At 40.2% G+C, this 20513-nt stretch overlaps 1 protein-coding gene across 3 annotated transcripts; it reads left to right on the top strand.

Moving 5' to 3' along the window:
* Positions 1-857: 857 nt before the first annotated feature.
* ogdhb (oxoglutarate dehydrogenase b) lies at positions 858-20466 on the top strand. Of its 3 annotated transcripts, XM_032570519.1 has the most exons (23): positions 860-967; positions 2495-2922; positions 5355-5543; positions 6489-6582; positions 9084-9199; positions 10768-10922; positions 11011-11157; positions 11934-12024; positions 12491-12670; positions 12759-12887; positions 13878-14057; positions 14342-14494; positions 14645-14747; positions 15258-15386; positions 15479-15629; positions 16680-16807; positions 17086-17264; positions 17838-17909; positions 18357-18482; positions 18581-18653; positions 18748-18911; positions 19010-19164; positions 20089-20466. In XM_032570519.1, exons 2-23 carry the CDS (start codon positions 2689-2691, stop codon positions 20207-20209), a joined length of 3069 nt encoding a protein of 1022 aa, XP_032426410.1. In that variant the 5' UTR covers positions 860-967; positions 2495-2688; the 3' UTR covers positions 20210-20466. The 3 variants fall into 3 exon arrangements, 2 of the variants coding, with proteins under 2 accessions (XP_032426411.1, XP_032426410.1); XR_004340276.1 differs by lacking the exons at positions 16680-16807; positions 17086-17264; positions 17838-17909; ... (3 more) ...; positions 19010-19164; positions 20089-20466 and adding an exon at positions 14986-15041 and having other exon boundaries at positions 858-967; positions 15479-15593; XM_032570520.1 differs by lacking the exons at positions 15479-15629; positions 16680-16807; positions 17086-17264; ... (4 more) ...; positions 19010-19164; positions 20089-20466 and having other exon boundaries at positions 858-967; positions 14986-15347.
* The last annotated feature ends 47 nt before the right edge of the window (positions 20467-20513 follow it).

A 20513-nucleotide genomic window follows, 5' to 3' on the forward strand; every position in this document is an offset into this window, starting at 1 on the left:
ACATTTCAGTCCCTCAGAAGTGTAGTGGAGGATTTTTCTTCTCAGTGTGAGATGGAGCTGTTTGATTTCCCTAATCTGACTCAAATATTACTTTTTACAAGTTGCCTTCACTGTGTCAGACCTCCTGAAATGTGTAATTCTGTAACAGCTAGCAAGTCTGCAGATCCCACACATCCTGGACACAGGCAGTTGCGATGTAAACGTTCATTTGGATAAAGCAGCCACCACAGAAGCAGTTTCTTGCCCCAGGCTGTTTCTATGACGATCACTCTAAACACTTTACAGCCAAAGCTGTCAGCTACTTCACTGTGAAGCAAAAATAAGCATATCTACACCGTCACAACAAGCAGTCTTTTTTAGCATATAAACAAATGACTGCATTATCCTTTCATTCTTATATATTTTTCTCCTCTGTTGTTTATACATTTGTATTTAGTGGCTGGACACTGCAAGTGATTGAACACCGAAAACAAACACCTGGTTTGTGCACACGTGTTTTCGGTCAATGTCTCATTAACGCTTGGCATTTAAGAAGAAAGTGATCTTCTTCTTTTTTTTCTTTTTTTTTTTACGTTTGAAGGCATTGCAACTGTTTTTCTTTTATAAAACCGTATAAGCCTAATTGATCTTATTTTCTTTTTTCTCTTTAGACTAACAACTTTGCATCTAAGCAACTTATTTCCATACAACTGGAATTGTTGACAAAGGAACGTGTCAACAAAAAAGGATGTTCCTTTTTTTTTTTTTTTTTTTAACCTAACCTGTCTTATCGTGCTGACATCATCGCATGACGCAATTTAGAGGTGAAGTGATTGAGCCGTAGCGCACGCGGCTATTTACCACTCACAAAAACGCGCGCGCGCGCCCGCACCCATGCACCCGCGCGCTGGACCCGCAGCTCCTAATTCACAGTAGCAGCGGAGCGAGAGGCCGAGAGAAGCGCCAGGAAACCAACAGCGAAAAAAAGGTAATAAACCGAAATATACGAACACGTCCGCCTCACGTTTCAGCTTGAGTTTAACTTATTTGAATACATTAAAGTTTAAAGTTTCCTCCTCGTGACCTTCCGGTTTGTTTGCAGGTCTTCGAGCAAAGTAGTGGTGTAAGTCTAGTCATAGATGAGCCGTCTGCTGTGTAATGTCGGTGTCTTGTCCCTTTCAGAGTAAATAATACGTTAATATTATTTTTTACTTTTAATGTTTAGATTCGTCTACAGCGATTTATTCTTTAACACCTCAACACTCATATAGTCATAACTTTTTTTTTTAAATGCTAGTCTTATCTTTGTCGGGATTATAAGATGTGAACATTAACACAGGCGACAGAGATGATTTTACAGCACTACTGTAATGTTTTTATTATTTAAAGTAATCGGTTCGAAAAGGTTTATTAAATGAAAACACTCCAAACATATTGAACAACAAACCAAACACTGTTTGTCTCCAAGATATTAATTTAACTGTCTTTTAGTTCGGATCCATGCTGCTGCACTTAATGACATTTCTTTTTTTTTCTTTTTTTTAAAAAATGGATCTTTTAGATCTAGTACTGAAAGGCCTCAAGGCCTGGGCTGATTTCTGTTCAAAACAGTTTTAAAGCATCATAGATTTTCTGAAATCCCATTCCTACAGTTTCTAAGTCTTCTAAAGAGACGCCAGAAAGAAGTGAGTGACCAGAGTTATCTCTCTCTGGACATAATGAAATAAATTAATTTCAGAAATTAAAAACCTTGCTTACTGCTGTCCGAAAAAAAATATTCTTTGAAATTTATTTATTTATTTTTCTTCATTGAATCGTACCAATCGTGGGAACCAAACTGCTGCTATAAAACCAAACTACTGGGTCATAACTCAGTGGTCTCATCAGGACAGCTGCTGCTTATTGTGCCCCCAGACGCACAATTACACAAATTCAGTGAGATCTACAAACAGAAGCACATTTCTAATTTTGACACAAAGGTGTGTTTAATAAATGATATTGTGTTATTGATTTCTGTTTCTTATGATGCCACATTAGAGCCACTGTAGATGGAACAAAAAAAGTAGGAAAGCACTTTGAAATGCCTTGTTGCTGAAATGTGCTATACAAATTAAATTTGATTGATTGATTGATTGATTGATAGTAAATTTCCACCAAAACAATCTCAGAAATTTTCAAGAAAAATACATAGAAATTTCTCAGATTTTGTTTTTGTAAATTTCTGAGATTAATCTAAAAATTATTGTTTTTTTTCTAGCACATTTTCGACTTTTTAAACACAGAAATTTCCTTGTTTTTTCTAGATATATTTCTGTAAATGTACTCCTCTCTTTCTTTGTTCTATCTACAATGGCCCTAGTATTCCATCATTTGGTCAGCAGTTTCTTCAGCTTGGAATAATTAGTGAACTCAAAAATGATGGAAAACAATGTGAGAAGAGTGACATTTGTATGGATTCAGCCCTGCTGTTTTCATTGTCCTTTAGAAGAGTTTAATAAACCTGTGTGCTTTTTAGACTCGACTGAAACCTGTGGAAAGAGTGAGGAGCAACATCTGTACGAATTCTAGCATCAGCGATTTAAAAACACCTCCAGGAACGGAGCGGGAGAAGCCTTCATGTTGACAGGGTCTCCTTACTCCCCACATTCTGCTGCATTTTTCTTCCAAGAGGAGAGTTGGGGCGTTGGGAACCGTGGCTGACCTGCAGCCATGCACCGCTTAAGGACTACAGTTGCGAGGCTTGGGCCTTTAGCTGCTGCACAGACAGCCCAGAGCGCGCCACAGTCCCGGCTGTTGGCCCTGGAAGGAGGTGCAAGGACATTTCAGCCGGTGAGGAGCCTGAGTGCGTCTGTGGCTGCTGAACCTTTTCTCAATGGAACCAGTTCCAACTACGTGGAGGAGATGTACTTCACCTGGCTGGAGGATCCTAGGAATGTGCATAAGGTACTGAGGGTTTATGAGATGGCAGCTAATGACAAAAAACGGACTTTCCATGTGTTCAAAACTGTGACAGGGAAGATTGTTTGTTCAGCCTAACCAAACAGGTTATTAAAATTTTTTAGTGAAGCCGCCAAACACACTTAATTATTCCATAATAATATATTTTTTATTTTATTCTTTTCTCTTTTTTTTGTTTAACTCTGCTGCTTATGGAGTAGAGTTTTAGATGCAGGTCTGATATCACCATAGTCACGGAAAGGGAGGATTGTCATTTTGACCAAACTGTACTTTGCAGAATGAGTGAAAGATGATTTGTTGCGATAAAGAAAACTGAGTCTAGGCCTGTTATGCTAACAAGTTTTACTGGCCGATAAATTGTCTAGGAAGTTATTGCAATGAACAATAACGTTGTTTTGGGACCATTTTTAGGTAAAATAATGGCAATGGAACAATAATGGAAGAACTCGTTCTCAGAGATCAATAAACCTTAAACTCTAATGAACATTTAACACTGGAACTGGAAGACATTATCCAAAATAAATAAACAAAACAGAAACAACAAATAAAATTAATTATAAAGTCTCTAGAAACAAAATTGTCCTTCATAAAAGGGTCTAGTTGAAACCAAAGCATCAGACTGAAGACTTTTATTGTCTAGTTTTTGGTAGAAAGAGAGAAAAGAGAAAAACAGTACATCATGCAAATGGAAACTATAAAGTTATTTTTAACTGATCATGCAGTTGATTTATTGTGATCTAAATGAGTCTTGATTTGAAGTTAAGTCATATTACTTTGCATTTAATTAACGTAATTTTGAAGCTTTGCAGCTTCTTGTGGTATATTATGGAAGAATCCCACGAAACATGATTAAAAAGAAGTAATACGCAGCAGTCGTGTTTGTACACATTAGAACTCAAAGTGCATTGCTTAATCACAGGAATGTTTGTCCTTCTGACTTTTCCTCCAGCTGCTGGCTGTCTGGAAGCTCCTGTGTTAGCAGTCTCTGCCTTACAGGCAAAATTCAGGGAACGCTAGTCTCTCAGGAGCAAATGACCTTCTCCCCTGGATCTGCTCACTTGTGCACATTTGTCGTCACATCCAGTCTGAGTCCTTTGCACTGATTGCATGCAAACCGAACTGAGATTTTGGTCACTAACGGATGAATATCCAGGATGCAGTGGGCTAAAGTTTACGCAATTGACTTTGATCCTCCACCTGTTTATTTGTGAGTGCATTTTTATTTAAGTAGAAACTCAGAATTAACATTATTACAGGAGTGAAGCTTCTTTGTTGAAGAAAATAGTTATTAGTTAAAAGGTCACCTTTCTTGGTAATGCCTCAAATTATGTTACTATAACAATACATTTTGTTGTGTTGGTGAAAATGATGAGAGCTGACATGAACCATGTTATTATGACGCTTAACAAGACAGCAAAAACATCAGTGCAGATCTTCATGTCTGTCTCATAATTACTTGAGATTTAGAAATAACACCAACTAATAATCATATCTAGAACCTGAAGCTCTGCTTGTGCTACTTTAAGTAGAACAGTAAAACATTAGCTGTCAGTTGGCTCATGAACACCACTAAATGGATTAAACTACATTCAGTGAACAGACGTTTACAGTGGGGAATTGTACGTCATAAAAGGTTCAAACATAGGCTTTGACCTGCAATCTGTTTTCAGCTAACAAACTGAGCTGCCTGCTGTCAGGGTTCATAGTTTGAGTACAGCTGTAAAGTAACTCGTGCACCGCGCTAACTGTAAGCTAACATCCAGCACAGAAAGCTGACCCTAAAAGCTTCTCACTCCTGTAATCTAATTACTCCCTGCTCCTATTAGAAACTTAGGTGGAGAGTGAGGTTAATGCTCATTAGTTAATGGTGTTGCTTACAGTTCATGTAACTTCTGATTTTAATGCAAATCTACTTTAATTTTGTTTTTGCAAGTGAAATTTTATCAATTTTCAACAACAACAAAAAAAATCTTCTACAACAATCCAAAAACGTAGATAAAACTTGTGAGGTTTCATTGCCTCAGGATGAAACTGGGATGTAGGAACATTGTCACCCCTGACTTAGCTGTTGTGTTCCAGTTGTGAGTTGGAAAAACCAGTGGTACTTGTGTTACAAAATAATATGTCTGCATGTTGCGCATTGAAACACTAACGTAATAGAGAAATTGTACAGCACTATGTGTGTGATTGATTTAGTCAGATCAAACCACTGGCATAAAGTAACTTATATCATCTTAACGTACATCAACCATAACCGACTTTGAGGTTGGGAGTAGCTGTGTTAGCCTACTTTGTGTCATGTTGTTAGACGCAGTCTAAGCCTGTTGGCAGTAAACAAAAACTTCCAATTACTGTTTACCACCAGGAGATGAGCAAAAAAACAGCAGAGGTCATCCTTTTTTTTTTCCTTCTCACAGTCTTGGGATATTTTCTTTCGGAATGCAAATGCTGGAGCGCCGCCCGGTGCGGCGTACCAAAGCCCTCCTCCGCTCAGCGGGCTTTCTGACGGAACGACAGGCCTCCGGATGCTGGTGGGAGCTCAGCCCAATGTAGAGAAACTGGTGAAAGACCACCTGGCAGTGCAGTCACTGATTAGAGCCTACCAGGTAAACAACAAACACTATCGTATGATAATTGTTGTTTCAGATCAATATCAAATTTACTTGTATCTTATATTTACAGCTGTTACTACTACATTCATAGCAGAATTTTCTGCACCATAATAAATAATCGCATATCTAAAGGATTTATAACTTACAGAAAGACAAAAACATTATTGCAAACTTATGTTTTCAATAGATATGCACAGATCCGATATTAATATCTGTATCGGTCCCGATATTCCACAAAATTTATTTCAGTTTATTTCTATATTCATATATTCTGTATATGCTCTGAATGCTTTATTTATTTTACATTATATTTAAAATTATTAATTGCACTTTCTGAATCATTCTAAAGATTTGTTGCAGTTTGTTGTAGTTAGTTTCAGTTTCTTTATTATTTATTTTCCATTGGCTGTTCTACTCCTAATCCCACTGACGGAACAAATTAAAGTGGGTTTTACATGTTTGACCAAACTTGTGAATCTGTTGGTGTATTTCAGTGTGCTGTACTGGTGCAGAGTTATCAAATAAATTTGTAATTCAGTACATTTATGTCTGTTTAAAAAAAATTCAGCTGTTTTTCTGTATCGGATCGGTATCAGCCAATAATAAACCTCAGATATCGCAAGTAAAAAAAGTGAATTGGTGAATTCCTAGTTTTCTCTCTGTGTTAATTAAACATCCTTTTAGTGAGTCTTAAAGTTGCATGAAGGTCATTTTCATCTGGGCAAACACATCAGATGTACAGAAAACTTTTCAGATTGAAAGTATTTTGTTCAGGCAGAAAGCTGGCTCCAGGTAAAACAGGCAGCTGGTTTAAAGCCTTTAACCCACTTCTGATATGAGGACAGAAAACTGGGTCAGCCATGTTGACATCATGAAGGTGACCTGCTGGAATGAGTTTAGACATTCTAACCTCACCGACCCTCATCTGCCTTTCTGCAGGTACGGGGCCATCACATAGCCAAGCTGGACCCCCTCGGTATCAGCTGTGTGGACTTCGATGACGCTCCGTGTACTGTTGGCTTTCAAAATGTTGGTGAGAAAAACAGCCCTGCACCATCCGCGTTACATTTCACTTCACTAAGCGTCTCTCTGACTCCCTTTTGAATTCGGGGCAGTATATTTAGGATCTTAATTTATTTAGTATTTTAATTTTTATGAGCAGAATGTATGTTCTGCTAGAACTACATACCTGATCTCTAGATGGTTTGCAGAGCATTTACACAGGGGGGCTGAATATATATATATATATACATACAGTATACTGTATATACTGTATATATACAGTATATATACAGTGAGGTTCATGCCTTTGACTATAATAGTAATTAGTGAAGCCCAGAAAGTGTCAGTAAAATCAGTCTTTATACAGGAAATTTAAATTTTCTAGGTGATTTGCAGAAGAAAAAAAGAGTGCACACATTATCTGTTATACCGTCAGGGTATGGTTGTAATAATTTGAGAACATTAATTACTGTAGATTATGGCTTATCTGAAATTATAAACCCTTCATGTGATTTTATGGAACAATTATTTTCTATTAAGTAACCCAGATAAATCAGAAAGATAAACACAAGCTTCCTCACTGCCTCAAAACCCAATGCATTATCAACCTAAACTACTACTTCTTGTTGTCATTATGATTATTATCAGTGGTAGTGATGTTATCATTAATTTTTCATGTATCACATGGACTCGTGCTGCTGCGGTTGTTTTAGAACATCGTGTACAGAAAGCCATGTTCCCTATGAGATAAGACTATGTTCTTGCTTTATGATGCTCTGGCTTCTGATAGGCTAAGCATGTTATCATGATGATGTCAGCAGTTCAGTCAAAGCACAGCTGTGCAGTGTGACCTCTCACAGCACTTTGCTTCTGTCAAGACTGTGTGTGTTTTCAGTTTCACCAAAGTCAGAATGTGAGAGAAATATTAACGTTTGCTCCTAAAAAAGCAAAAAGCAAACTGGTCCTGTAAACAGGAAGTGTCCACCTGACTGTGTGAAAGGTGTGTGTTTGCTGTTCAGTGGACATGTTGTCATTGTTCCCTATGAAAAGGCCTGGTGCCTCTGAGTTCACAACCTGCTGATTTCTCTGACCTCTGATTGGATGTTTCCATGCTCACTTGTGGTTTTGTTCATTTTCAGTGAGAGGGGTCACTGAGGTCAGTAAAAGGTCACTGCATTGTCTGACCTCTGAAATTAAATGTGTGGCGTTCTACTGGATCGTTAACCAGCAGTTTGTGTGTTTGTCACTTTGTGGCTCCTGAATGATCCGTGCGTTCTGATTGGTCGATGTTGCTCAGCTTGTGGCCCATCTTCTGCAGTAATCACCCAGTGAGAAATTATTCCATATTATTCTGACAATAATTTAGGATTAGTGAATTTTAGTCCTCAGAGAGATTTGTATCTCTTTGCGCTTAAAATATGAAAATGTAAAAGATTTTCATAGATTGAACAAAATAATTTGGAAACCTGAGTCACTGAAACCAATTGTCCAAAGATATAAGTTAAAAATGATGTTCCCTAGCTAACATGTCAAAGGTTAATGGTTTGGTGACGGACTAGAAAACACTGCACTGGAATAATGTGAGTATTCTTCCAAAACCTGAAGAAAAACTTTCAGAAAGTTTCAGACATATTGTTGAAACTACTTTTAAGATTTCATGAAAGTCAGGTTCATTATGAATAGGTACGCTTAAACAACAGCCACCATATGTGTTGTACATTTTGAACAATTACATTATTTAGCTTCTCAGCAACAAGCTAGTTCAAAGTACTTTACATCGTAAAATCACAAAAATACAAAGTGAATAATTGAAACAATACATTTTGTCAAGTGCCATGGTTAACCCTATATCAAAATGTTGATTAATGTTTCATTTATAAGGTTTCAAAATCAACCCTAAGCAGGTGGGTCTTTAGTCTGGATTTAAAGGAACTCAGTGTTCCGGCTGCTTTACAGTTTTCAGGAGGTTTGGTCCAGATTTGTGGTGCACAGAAGCTGAATGCTGCTTCTCCAGTTTGTGGTAAATGTTTCCATGCTTTCCAGGAAACTTTAAAGAAAGTGATTAGGAGCTCACAGATCCATAAAGTTAATATTTGAGTTGTTAACATAATGAATGATTACCATAGAACCCTGAGGAAACTTTCTGGACTTTCTGTTCCTTGTTAAGTGAGTTATCTCATAGTGTGATAAAGAAAGTTTAGATCAGGGTGTCCAAAGTGCTGGATTTGTAGGACATTTGTAGGTCTCTGCAGTCCACCGTAATTTAAGAATGGTGCAACTTTGGCCCCACATGGGGGGTTGGAGGGATATGTGGCTTTTATTCTTGTGAGAAGTCATATCAGTAGGAGTCTGTCAGTAAATGTTATCTTCCATACTAGATAAGATAAAGGCAGAAATTCTAAACTTTTCTCTGTTTTTAGTTTCTGTCTCAGGTTTGCCATCCTTCTTTAGATCAGTACCACTCCACATGGCTCCACTGATCTGGTTTAGATTCAGTTTGATTCTGTTTCCCGTGCCTCTTGTTCGCTCCAGGTTTGTACGGCCTGACTGAGGGTGACCTGGACAAGGTGTTCCGGCTCCCCGCCAGCACTTTCATTGGGGGCAATGCCAGCGCGCTCCCACTCAGAGAGATCATTCGCCGCCTTGAGGTAGAGCTGTGATAAGTGCACACACACATTAAAACAGCTTTGTTTCAATCAATCAATCAACCAATCAATCAATCAATCAAATTTTATTTGTATAGCACATTTCAGCAGCAAGTCATTTCAAAGTGCTTTACATCATATCAAACACAGAAACACAATGCAAGATGGAATCAACAATCAAAACACGACATTAAGTAAAGTTCCATCAATAAATTTGTAATTGATTACGTTTCAAATACAATTCTAAACAGGTGGGTTTTTAGTGGAGTTTGCATCCATAGAAGGTTTACCTGTTACACTCCTACTGTGTTATATGGAACAAAATACCTGTTGCTGTTTTTATTCCCACTCACAATCACACAATTTAAAATGATGTAGGCAGCATTTTAATGGGCTTCTGGCACAAGGCTCCGTTCACCTCTTCACAGAATTTCGAGCAGGGACTCCGCCGTCCCTCACGGATTTTTGTGCAATTCTATGGTGCCTATTAGTGTCTAGAATTTACAGGGTTTCCGTTACGCGCAGTGACCCTCAGTTTGCATTCATAAGGTCTCTGTCAAAAACAACTTGGACATTTACTGGAGCACTTTTATATTAATATAATTCTACTTTATAGGAATATTTATGTACATTCCAGTGATGTGCGGTCAGGGGAGGCAGGTGAGACTCTGCCTCACCTGTCATCATGGAAGAATAATATAATCATAAGATAAATTGCTATTTTCACTCTGTGTTTTGTACTATAAAGTAGCTATTTTTCATTTAGCTTAACCAATTCTGATGATTTTGTTCTTCAAAATCACTGAATTTTCGCATTTTCCCATTCAAATGCTCGGAAGCACAGGTTGCACCTGGGATTGTGCAACCTCTCGCTAACTGCACTGGCTGCCATTTTATGAGCTGCCATTTTATCTACCTTTGGCGGCCCATGACCTGGGACTGGACGAAGGGCAAAACAAATGATCCAACAGAATTTGGAGAAGCTTCCAGATGGAGCTGGACAATATGGCTGAAAAATATATTATGATTTAAGCATTTCATATCAATCAAGATAAATGATTATTGATTAGTTTTTTTTTGTTTGAAATATCTGAATTACTGCCCAACTGGTGATGTGACCTCTCTTGTTTTATTTAGTTTTCACTCCGTTTACTTTTAAGCAGTTATGAGGCAACGCAGCAGATCCTGAAACTGCTGCTGTGCAAGTTACTCAACACATTGTTGCTGGGCAACCAAACAATGAGTTTGCTAGTTGATGCCACCAACCTTGGTTAGCTCGGGTTGTGAGCTAACTACAACCCGAGAGCTAAATTCTTTCCTCTGCCTACATCACCCAGAATGCTGTTCAGTTCTGGATTGGAGTTCAGTGAAAGTATTGAATATTGGACATATTATCTATTGACATTGATCATATGTTTATCGTGACATGTATTGTTATTGATTTGTCCAGCCCTATTTTCAGAAAGTCAGGAGAAAAAAACCCTGTCAACAATCCTGTAGTATCCATCCACCATTAATCCATAACCCAGCTGTGTCTCAAACCAATACATGTTCATGTCTGTGTTTCCTAGATGGCCTACTGTCAGCATATCGGGGTGGAGTTCATGTTCATAAATGACGTGGAGCAGTGCCAGTGGATCCGACAAAAGTTCGAAACTCCAGGAATCATGCAGTTTTCCTTGGAAGAGAAGAGGACTCTGTTGGGCAGGATGATCCGCTCCACCAGGTCAGTCTGTCGGTTCTACACGCTCTGAGTCCGGAGGTGATGGAGCCAGAGTTCTGTGAAGCGTACCAGCGGTCACAACTGTTGGCAGGTTTGAGGAGTTCCTTCAGAGGAAGTGGTCTTCAGAGAAACGCTTCGGCTTGGAAGGCTGCGAGTCGCTCATCCCGGCCCTGAAGACCATCATCGACCGGTCCAGTCAGTGCGGAGTGGAGAGCGTGATCCTGGGAATGCCTCACAGGTACAGACAGACACACCTGCTGTCCTCTAACGCTCACAAGGAGACTTTTTATTCTCTTGCTGTTCACCAAGCCACCAGTATTGGCTTGGTGAAGCCTGTAGAAGGAATTTAATGCATTTTCATACACTCTCAAAAAAAAGTATGAACTTCTTCATGTTTTGTCATGAAACAACTGTCATGCATTATATGATGTGTGCATAATTTTGAAGTGGAAGAAAAGTGATTCATAATTTTAAATTTTTTCTATTTTTACAAGTACTGGGGAACCTCTAAATACAAATTTAATTCGCTCCAAAAATCAGTTTGCCCCTTAAAAAAAATCCCCATCCATGAAAATTACATTCATGTTCCCAGATTCTTCACTTAAATATCACTAGAGGCACCACATGACGCTTCTAAATGGTTTGTAGATGGTTTGTAAAGCATGTTTTCTTTTATTTTTTGTAATGTTGCAAATTCAGCAAAAACATTTTTCTACAAAGTACTGACACATGGTGACTGAATGCAAATGTGCTCCACAATTTAAATATTTGTTTAGTGAAAAAATCTTTAAAAGCTATGTAGCATTATCCTTCCATGCCATCACTGTATGCCTTTTATATTGGTCTTTCACCAAAACAAAAAGAAAAAAGTAAATAAAAAAAAACGAAAGACACTGAAGTTTGTAGTTGTAACATGACAAAATGTGAAATGTTTCAAAAGATCTGGATATTGTGCTGGGAGGCAAAAGTAAAGTATTCTCATTCATGTGTTTTTTTTCCCATGATTCTCTTCAGAGGGAGGCTGAACGTTCTGGCCAATGTCATCCGGAAAGACCTGGACCAGATCTTCTGTCAGTTCGATTCCAAGCTGGAGGCTGCTGATGAGGTTCGCACAACAAAACCACTCACAGACGTCTGTGCAAACGTTAATGAAACTGACTCCAACTAATTACATGCTTTTAATGTTTGCAGAGCAATATTTCGAAAAATTATTTCTTCTAGATATCACGGATTTAACACAAAAAATGTGTCATTATGGAATCATGGAAAATACCATTTTATACTTATTGTTCTGTTGCATCGAGGCCAGAAACATCAGGAATCTCTGGTTCTTCTGGTTTAGATTAAGACATCAACCCAGTTAACTTCCCCCATATTGTAGTACTTTCAAACCAACTTGTTATTAAAATAAACACACGTAACAGCGTCTTAGCACAAGGACAAATTTAATCAGAAGAAATGCTTCCTCCAAATTGGAAAACCAGACAAAGTCATCACTTAGACGTTTAGCTGACTTATGGATCACAGTGGCTTAAACACATGAGCTGTAACCGTTTACCGTCTGTGTTTAGGGCTCAGGAGATGTGAAATATCATTTAGGCATGTATCACAGGAGGATGAACCGAGTCAGTGACAGGTACATCACCCTGTCGCTCATGGCCAACCCGTCCCACCTGGAGGCCGTGGACCCAGTGGTGCAGGGGAAGACCAAAGCTGAGCAGTTTTACTCTGGAGACACCGAGGGGAAGAGGGTGAGAAAAGACAGTTTCATGAACTGTCTTTTTATGACAGTTCATGAAAAGAACTGTCTATAGGTTTTGAATTTGGAAACTGTTTCAGGTGATGTCTATTCTGCTCCACGGAGATGCTGCGTTCGCAGGCCAGGGCATTGTGTACGAGACGTTCCACCTTTCGGACCTGCCGTCCTACACCACCCACGGCACCATCCATGTGGTGGTGAACAACCAGGTATTCACTTGTGAACTCTGAAGGAGTTAAAGAAGGTCATTCACCAGAAGACATGCAGTGGAGAAATGAGGCCTCCAGCCTTTTATTCGGTTTAAGACGGACGGCTCAGTCTGATAAATCAAATGCCTTGAAATCCTCGTGTCCTCTGTTGCTTACCTAAAAACAGAAAATCTGTGGGGCCTTTTGTAACTGTAACAACAGGGAGTGTAATTCAGAACTAGGTCTCATCCTGAGAAGTGCTGCTAGAACAGGAATACATGTTGTATTTGGTCGATGCAAACTCCTCTAAACAACCAAAGGTTTGACTTTACAGAGGAAACCGACCCGCTTAATCATGACAAGTTTTGTTTTTCTGAGGAAGATTTATTAAAAAGAGCTTTTTAGAACCAAAAATCCTCAAAGTCTGCAGAACATCTTCACATTAAGTTACATATTATTTTAGATTAACAGACTGTAACACTGCAATTAAAGTAAATTATTTTTGAAGCAGGACAGATGTAACAGGGTGAACATGGAATTCAAAATAAAAAAAAATATTATTTTTCATATTTTTCATTTGGTCAAAGGAGCTTAGTGTTACTTGAGTAGTAGCATCTAAAATTATGCATTACTATGTTTTTTTTTCTACAACAGTAAAATAATCTTGTAGGTTCTTCCTGTTTCTCTCCTTAGCAACTGCAACTTAACTTTTTTTTAATTTTTCATTATATCTATTAAAACACAGTAAAAATAGTGACATATTTTTACTTTAAATACACCACAATTTTGATTTCTATAATTATGCTGATTTTCTTATGGCCATGAATATGTTAGGTGCCCCCCTCCCCGAGGACTTGGTGCCTTATGCACTGTGCATGATGATTCTAATCTGACTGAAGAAATGTAATGAAGCTTAATTAAGCCAGTAACATAAAACCATATTAGTTTATGCTGAGCTGTCAACCAAGCAGAAGCATGAAAACACCTGACAGCCTTCTCTGCTTCCTGCAGATTGGATTCACCACAGACCCCAGGATGGCTCGCTCATCTCCGTACCCGACAGACGTGGCCCGAGTCGTGAACGCGCCGATCTTCCACGTCAATGCAGACGACCCGGAGGCCGTGATGTTTGTGTGCAACGTAGCGGCAGAGTGGAGGAACACATTCCATAAAGACGTCGTTGTAGATCTGGTAAATGTTTAAGCAAATGTCTGCATTTAAAAAAATGACATCCCTTTTAAAGTTGTAGTTTGGAGGAAAAGGTTAGAAAAGCTATTAACAAAACTTTCAGAATCCGAAAGTTCAAGTCAGAAGTGTTGCATACGCCATGGCAGAAATGGTTTGTGTATCTGTCAAACTTATTGCTGTGAATATTAAAATGATAGATCCATAGATCATTACACAAAAACACAGAAATCATGAGAATTCACGGTCCTATATCAGGACAGGGTTGTTACCGACTGTTTCTGCTGCAGGTTTCTTACAGACGTAACGGCCACAATGAGATGGACGAGCCGATGTTCACCCAGCCACTGATGTACAAGCAGATAAAGAAGCAGAAAGGAGTTTTGCAGACGTTTGTAGAGAAGCTCGTTGCTGAAGGAGTCGTCACAACACAACACTACGAGGTAACGCCACCAGCATGCCTGTACGCCGTATCACTTTGAGGATGTGATTTTTATCTATCCTAAACTTTAAAAAGACTGGAATTGAGTTTTTAGGTTTGAACTCCACATTTTCATTGATGAAACAGAAATGCAAACCTTTTTGACACTTAGGAGGAAGTAGCTCGATACGACAAAATCTGCGAGGACGCTTTTGCTCACTCCAAAGACGAGAAGATCCTCCACACCAAACACTGGCTGGACTCTCCCTGGCCAGGTAACTTGTTTCTAGGAATCATTTAAATGTTGATTTGTGTCATATTTTTTCACAGTAAAATGAATTGACCTATTTCAAATAGATTACATGTATATTTTGTGTTAATGTAGTCTGCTAATCCATCTGAACTGAGAAAATTACTTTCTTTTTGTCTTTTTTCATATTTAATGATCGCTGAAACTTGCATGCTATGTGAGTGTCTTCAAGTAGTCAGATAATTAAATGTTAAAATGATCAGAAACCAAGTCGGACTCCACTGCTGTTGGAATCACCTCAAGCTTTCGGCATGCTGTGGTGAGTGGATCTTCCTCAGCGTAGACAGAGTGTCTGCGTAGTGTAGCATAGGATTAAGTAAGGTTAGCATCAGGTCGCTGTTGTGACATTTGAGTAGAACGCGCGTAAGTGTCAGGGTTTGTAGCAGTGGTGTGGTATTTATGGCGTCTCTCAATTACAACACTCCACCACTGAGTTATCATTATTTTTTATTTCTTTTGCCTATAAAATCTTTAGGTTTTTTCACTCTGGATGGTCAACCTAAAACTATGAGCTGTCCTTCCACTGGTATTCGAGAAGATGAGCTCTGTCACATTGGAAACATCGCAGCCTCTGTCCCGGTGAAAGATTTCATGATACATGGAGGTATTCTCCATCACTCCATTAGGACTGTTAGAAAATGTTGTGAATTAGCCTTGTTGAGCCTTCCTGTTTCTGCGTTTTGGATCACGGCGCAGGGTTGAGTCGGATTTTGAAGGGACGCGCAGATATGGTGAGCCAGCGAGTGTGTGACTGGGCCCTCGGAGAGTACATGGCCTTCGGCTCTCTGCTCAAAGAGGGCATCCACGTGCGTCTCAGCGGACAGGATGTAGAGAGGGGGACGTTCAGGTAACAACAAAACAGCATGTTTAATGGTAAATATTGAGTGACATGGTTTATTTGCTCAACACTGACAGTACTAGCTTGGTAAAAACCAGTGTCTTGTTCTGCACTTCACTTTGAGGGTCTGGACTCTCGGCTGTTGAGAAACGATTGTTTCCTGAAAGCGTGGACTCTCACAAGGTTTTAAATGTTACCCAATCACTAACGTCTGGCCATGACCTGTATCATGAGACAGTTTGATGCTATGAAGCTTATTGGAAGTTATCAGCGCTGTAAACAACCATCCTCCGTTGTGAAGAGAGAAGTGTCAAGCTGAATGAGGCGTCTGTTAATGTTAATTCAATATTTGGCCAACACAAATGTCTTCGTTCAGTTCCTCTGCTTCCATCGCTAAAACTACTGGCAGACTACAATTCTAAGACAGCGCGGAAAATCAATGTCACGCTTCACAATTCCTCCTTCTCTTCGCTGATTGTGGAAATCACCAGAGGGAATCCAAGTGAATGGGAGGAAGCCCAGACTGAGCTGTGAAGAGAGATTAAAATCAAATGGAATTAGACAAGAATGCAATGGCCAGACTAATGCAATATAGTATTATCCTCAGGGAAAAGCAGAAAATGATGTTATTGGTAAAAGTTAAATGTTTTACTGCTGGTTGTAGATGAACTACTCTGATTAAATGTAACTGGGTTTGATTTGTACAAAATATACACACTGATTAAATTGGTTGGAGGTGGATTTTGTTTTGGCCACAAATGTTACATCACAATATATCCCTCTAATTAGATTACATAGTTTTATGTGAAAATCTGATTCTTTGGCCAGCAATCAAATTCAGGACTTCATAAAATGCTAATCAGTGAAAATATGCTAAATACACACAGTGGCACACAGGACTGTAAAGATGCAAAAAGCTAATAGTATGTTTTATATATTCTTTCAAAAAAAAAGTTGGATGCAGATTCTCATTCTTCAACTAAAACATATTGTTTCATATCTTTGGCCACAATGTCCTGTTAAAAAAATAAATCAAATCGTTTTTACTCTTTTTCACAGCCATCGACATCACGTTCTCCACGACCAGAACGTTGATAAGAGGATCTGCATCCCGATGAACTCCATCTCCCCTGATCAGGCTCCTTACACCGTGTGCAACAGCTCCCTGTCTGAGTACGGAGTCCTGGGTGAGTGGCACACCGACCGGCAGCGCCATGAAAAGTCACAATTCACACATTTGACTCTTTGACTCTTTTATTTTGAACATGACAGAAGTATAAAATCACACACATGAACAAGGAATGCAAAGGACACTTATTTTTGTACAGTAAATCTTAACATTCTCGAAAAGGAGTAGGATGAAGTAAGAAACTTATGAACTCCTACCCCATAATAAACTCCTTTCACATTAAACATGATTCCCTTCAGTCATACGGTGCCGTTTGTTTTTATCCCGTCTGTGCAGGTTTTGAGCTCGGCTTCGCCATGGCCAGTCCCAAAGCTCTGGTTCTGTGGGAGGCCCAGTTTGGAGACTTCCACAACATGGCTCAGTGCATCATCGACCAGTTCATCAGCTCCGGACAGGCCAAGTGGGTCAGACAGAACGGCATAGTGCTGCTTCTTCCCCACGGCATGGAGGGCATGGTAGGAACAAACGCACACCGCCTGAGAACATTCTGGGTTTTTCTTCTTCGCTTGTATCCATCCATCCATTTTCTGTTCACCCTTTGTCCCTAATGGGGTCGGGAGGGTTGCTGGTGCCTATCTCCAGCTACGTTCCAGGCGGGAGGCGGGGTACACCCTGGACAGGTCGCCAGTCTGTCGCAGGGCAACACAAAGACATACAGGACAAACAACCATTCACACACACACACACCCCTAGGGAGAATTTAGATAGACCAATTAACCTAACAGTCATGTTTTTGGACTGTGGGAGGAAGCCGGAGTACCCGGAGAGAACCCACGCATGCACAGGGAGAACATGCAAACTCCATGCAGAAAGACCCCGGCCGGGAATCGAACCCAGGACCTTCTTGCTGCAAGGCAACAGTGCTACCAACTGCGCCACTGTGCAGCCTTCTTCGCTTGTATATTCAGTTCAATTCAAAGATGCTTTCTCAATCCCAAAGGGAAATTAAATAAATAAGGCGTCTTCGTTTTATTCCGCAGACACAATGTTTCTGCATTCTACTCTTTGTGTCTCTTGCCCACATCCAGGGTCCAGAGCATTCATCCGCCCGTCCTGAGAGGTTCCTACAGATGTGCAATGACGACCCAGATGTTTTTCCTGTAAGTTTGTGTCCCTATATAAGAACACTAAATACTGGATATGTTGACATAATCTAATGTTTTAATTTGTTGTAAAGTCATGTCAACTATTGTCTGCGTAAATTAAGCCGAGATCTTTTTTTTTTTTTTTTTTTTTTTTTTCTTTTCTCCGAAGCGTTTTTGCGGCGCTAGTGGCTCGTATTTTTTTCCACAGTAGGCAGACAGGAAGGAGGGTGAGGAGAGGGGGGAAGACATGCGGCAAAGGTCGTCAGGACCGGGAGTCGAACCCGCGACGTCCGCGTCGAGGACTAAGGCCTCCAAACGTGGGGCGTGCTAACCCCCTGCGCCACCACAGCACGCCCCAATTAAGCCGAGATCTGACATCAACATTAGAAACTGTTGTTTTTTTACAACGGTGAAATCAGGTTTTTATTATTTTGAAACGTATTAATTTTTTTTATTTATCAGAAAGTCACAGGAGACTTTGCGGTGCATCAGCTTTATGACTGTAACTGGATCGTGGTCAACTGCTCCACTCCTGCAAACTACTTCCATGTCCTGCGCAGGCAGATCCTGCTGCCCTTCAGGAAGCCTGTGAGCGACTCCCACCATGAAGCTGCTCAGAGTTCAAACCGATGCAGTTCCTAAAGCTCAACATGTTCTACTTCTTCTCTCTGCTTTTCAAACAACAGCTCATCGTGTTTACCCCAAAGTCGCTGTTGCGTCACCCGGAGGCCAAATCGAGCTTCGACAACATGCTGCCTGGTAAGAACTGATAAAAAAAAAAAAAAACATCCAGGAAATTATGCCAATAAAATAAAGTCTTGGTTTTAGATTATGCTATATTTTCTCCCACCAGGTACCCACTTCCAGCGCCTCATCCCGGATGAGGGGCCCGCAGCTGTTGGCCCCCAGAACGTGAGGAGGGTCGTTTTCTGCACAGGCAAGATTTACTACGACCTCATCAGAGAACGTAAGAGCAGAGGCCTGGAGGATGCTGTCGCTGTCGTCCGCATCGAGCAGGTGATTGATTCCGCCTTTGCTTCACCCAACTGACTTCATCTCCAGGCCTGGATCAACGCCGCAGCAGATTTAAAGTCGTGTTTGTGTGATGTTCGCAGCTGTCTCCGTTCCCCTTCGACCTGGTGAAAGCCGAGGCCGATCGGTTCCAGAACGCCGATCTGGTTTGGTGTCAGGAGGAGCATAAGAACCAGGGTTACTACGACTACGTCAAGCCCCGCCTCCGTACGACAATAAACCGCAAGCGCCCCATGTGGTCAGTTTAACAGAATATAAGGTGACCTGGTGTGAAGCAGTCCACACCAAACCAATGCAAGAATGGTAGAAGTAATGAGATGCAAGATGCAGTGCTCAGCAATAACATCAGGGGTATTTCTAACATGAAGTAGTGCATGACTGTGAAATGGAAGGAAATGCATGGCTATCAATGTTTTATTTTTTACAAATGGGAATCTGAAAAGTGTGGCATCATTTCCTTTTTTCTTTTTTTCTGAACCACTACATAAAATGTAAAAGTCACATAATGAGGAAATAGCACACAGGTGTACCACTGTGTCTCAGTGTGGATGCTGCTGCTCTGTGTAGGCCTCAGAGGATTGTTGGTGAAAAAACAGAAAAGGTGCAAAAAAAAAATTATTCTAAATAGAATTGGAATTTCAAGTCCTGGGAATCCTGAATCCACTGAAAATGCTCCAAAATCCATTTTAAAATGCCGCTCCTGTTTGAGAGCATAAGAAAAATACAGAAAATATTTTACAGCACTCTTTCGGACACTCAAAGATGCATTACGCAGTACTTTTGAAAGACTCCACATGGAAATCCACAGTGGTCAAAATTAGTTGTGGGGTTGTGATGTGATTCGTTGTAGTGAAACAGACTTCTTTCATAATCTCATAATTATGATTTTCATCCATCGTTTAACGTCAGGATTGACCACTTCTGGTTTCTTCTGGTGCAGAATTCTGACGCACGCGTCACGTCGACGAGGTGAACGTCAGATCAAATGCGACATGACCTTTTAGGCTGTTTGAAAACAATCCGATACGCATCTGAGTTAGAACCACTTCTGGAAGTATCCTGGAGCCGCCTCATTAACCATGTTGGACTGATCGAGTCAAGGTCGACGTAAACGAAACCCTTGAGTTTCTGTTTTGACGTTAGTGCCTGTGTGTTTGTGCAGGTATGCTGGCCGTGAGCCCGCCGCAGCTCCAGCCACTGGAAACAAACACACTCACCTGACGGAGCTCCAGCGTTTACTGGACACAGCCTTCGATCTGGAAACTTCCCCAGGGAAACTGTAACGGCCCCAGAACGCCACAGCCCAGACCGGACTGTTTTCACTGTTACCATGAAGACTGTGTTCACAGTGAGACACGATGCCGAAGGAAAACTACAGAACCGCTGATTCATTCATTTATTGATTTTGGTGAAATATCTGCAGAATAACAATAATCAGTTAAAGAATATTTAACTATTAAAAGGAAGGTTGTGGGAAAATCTAAAACTCAGAAACTCAGAAAAGCAAACAGCCAGATTGGTGACATGGTAAAAACTTTCATTTGTGTGGCTCTCTGTCAGTACTGTTTGCCTCCCGACCAGCAAAAA

The sequence above is a fragment of the Xiphophorus hellerii genome, chromosome 8 (genome assembly GCF_003331165.1).
Source record: "Xiphophorus hellerii strain 12219 chromosome 8, Xiphophorus_hellerii-4.1, whole genome shotgun sequence".
Taxonomy (NCBI): domain Eukaryota; kingdom Metazoa; phylum Chordata; class Actinopteri; order Cyprinodontiformes; family Poeciliidae; genus Xiphophorus; species Xiphophorus hellerii.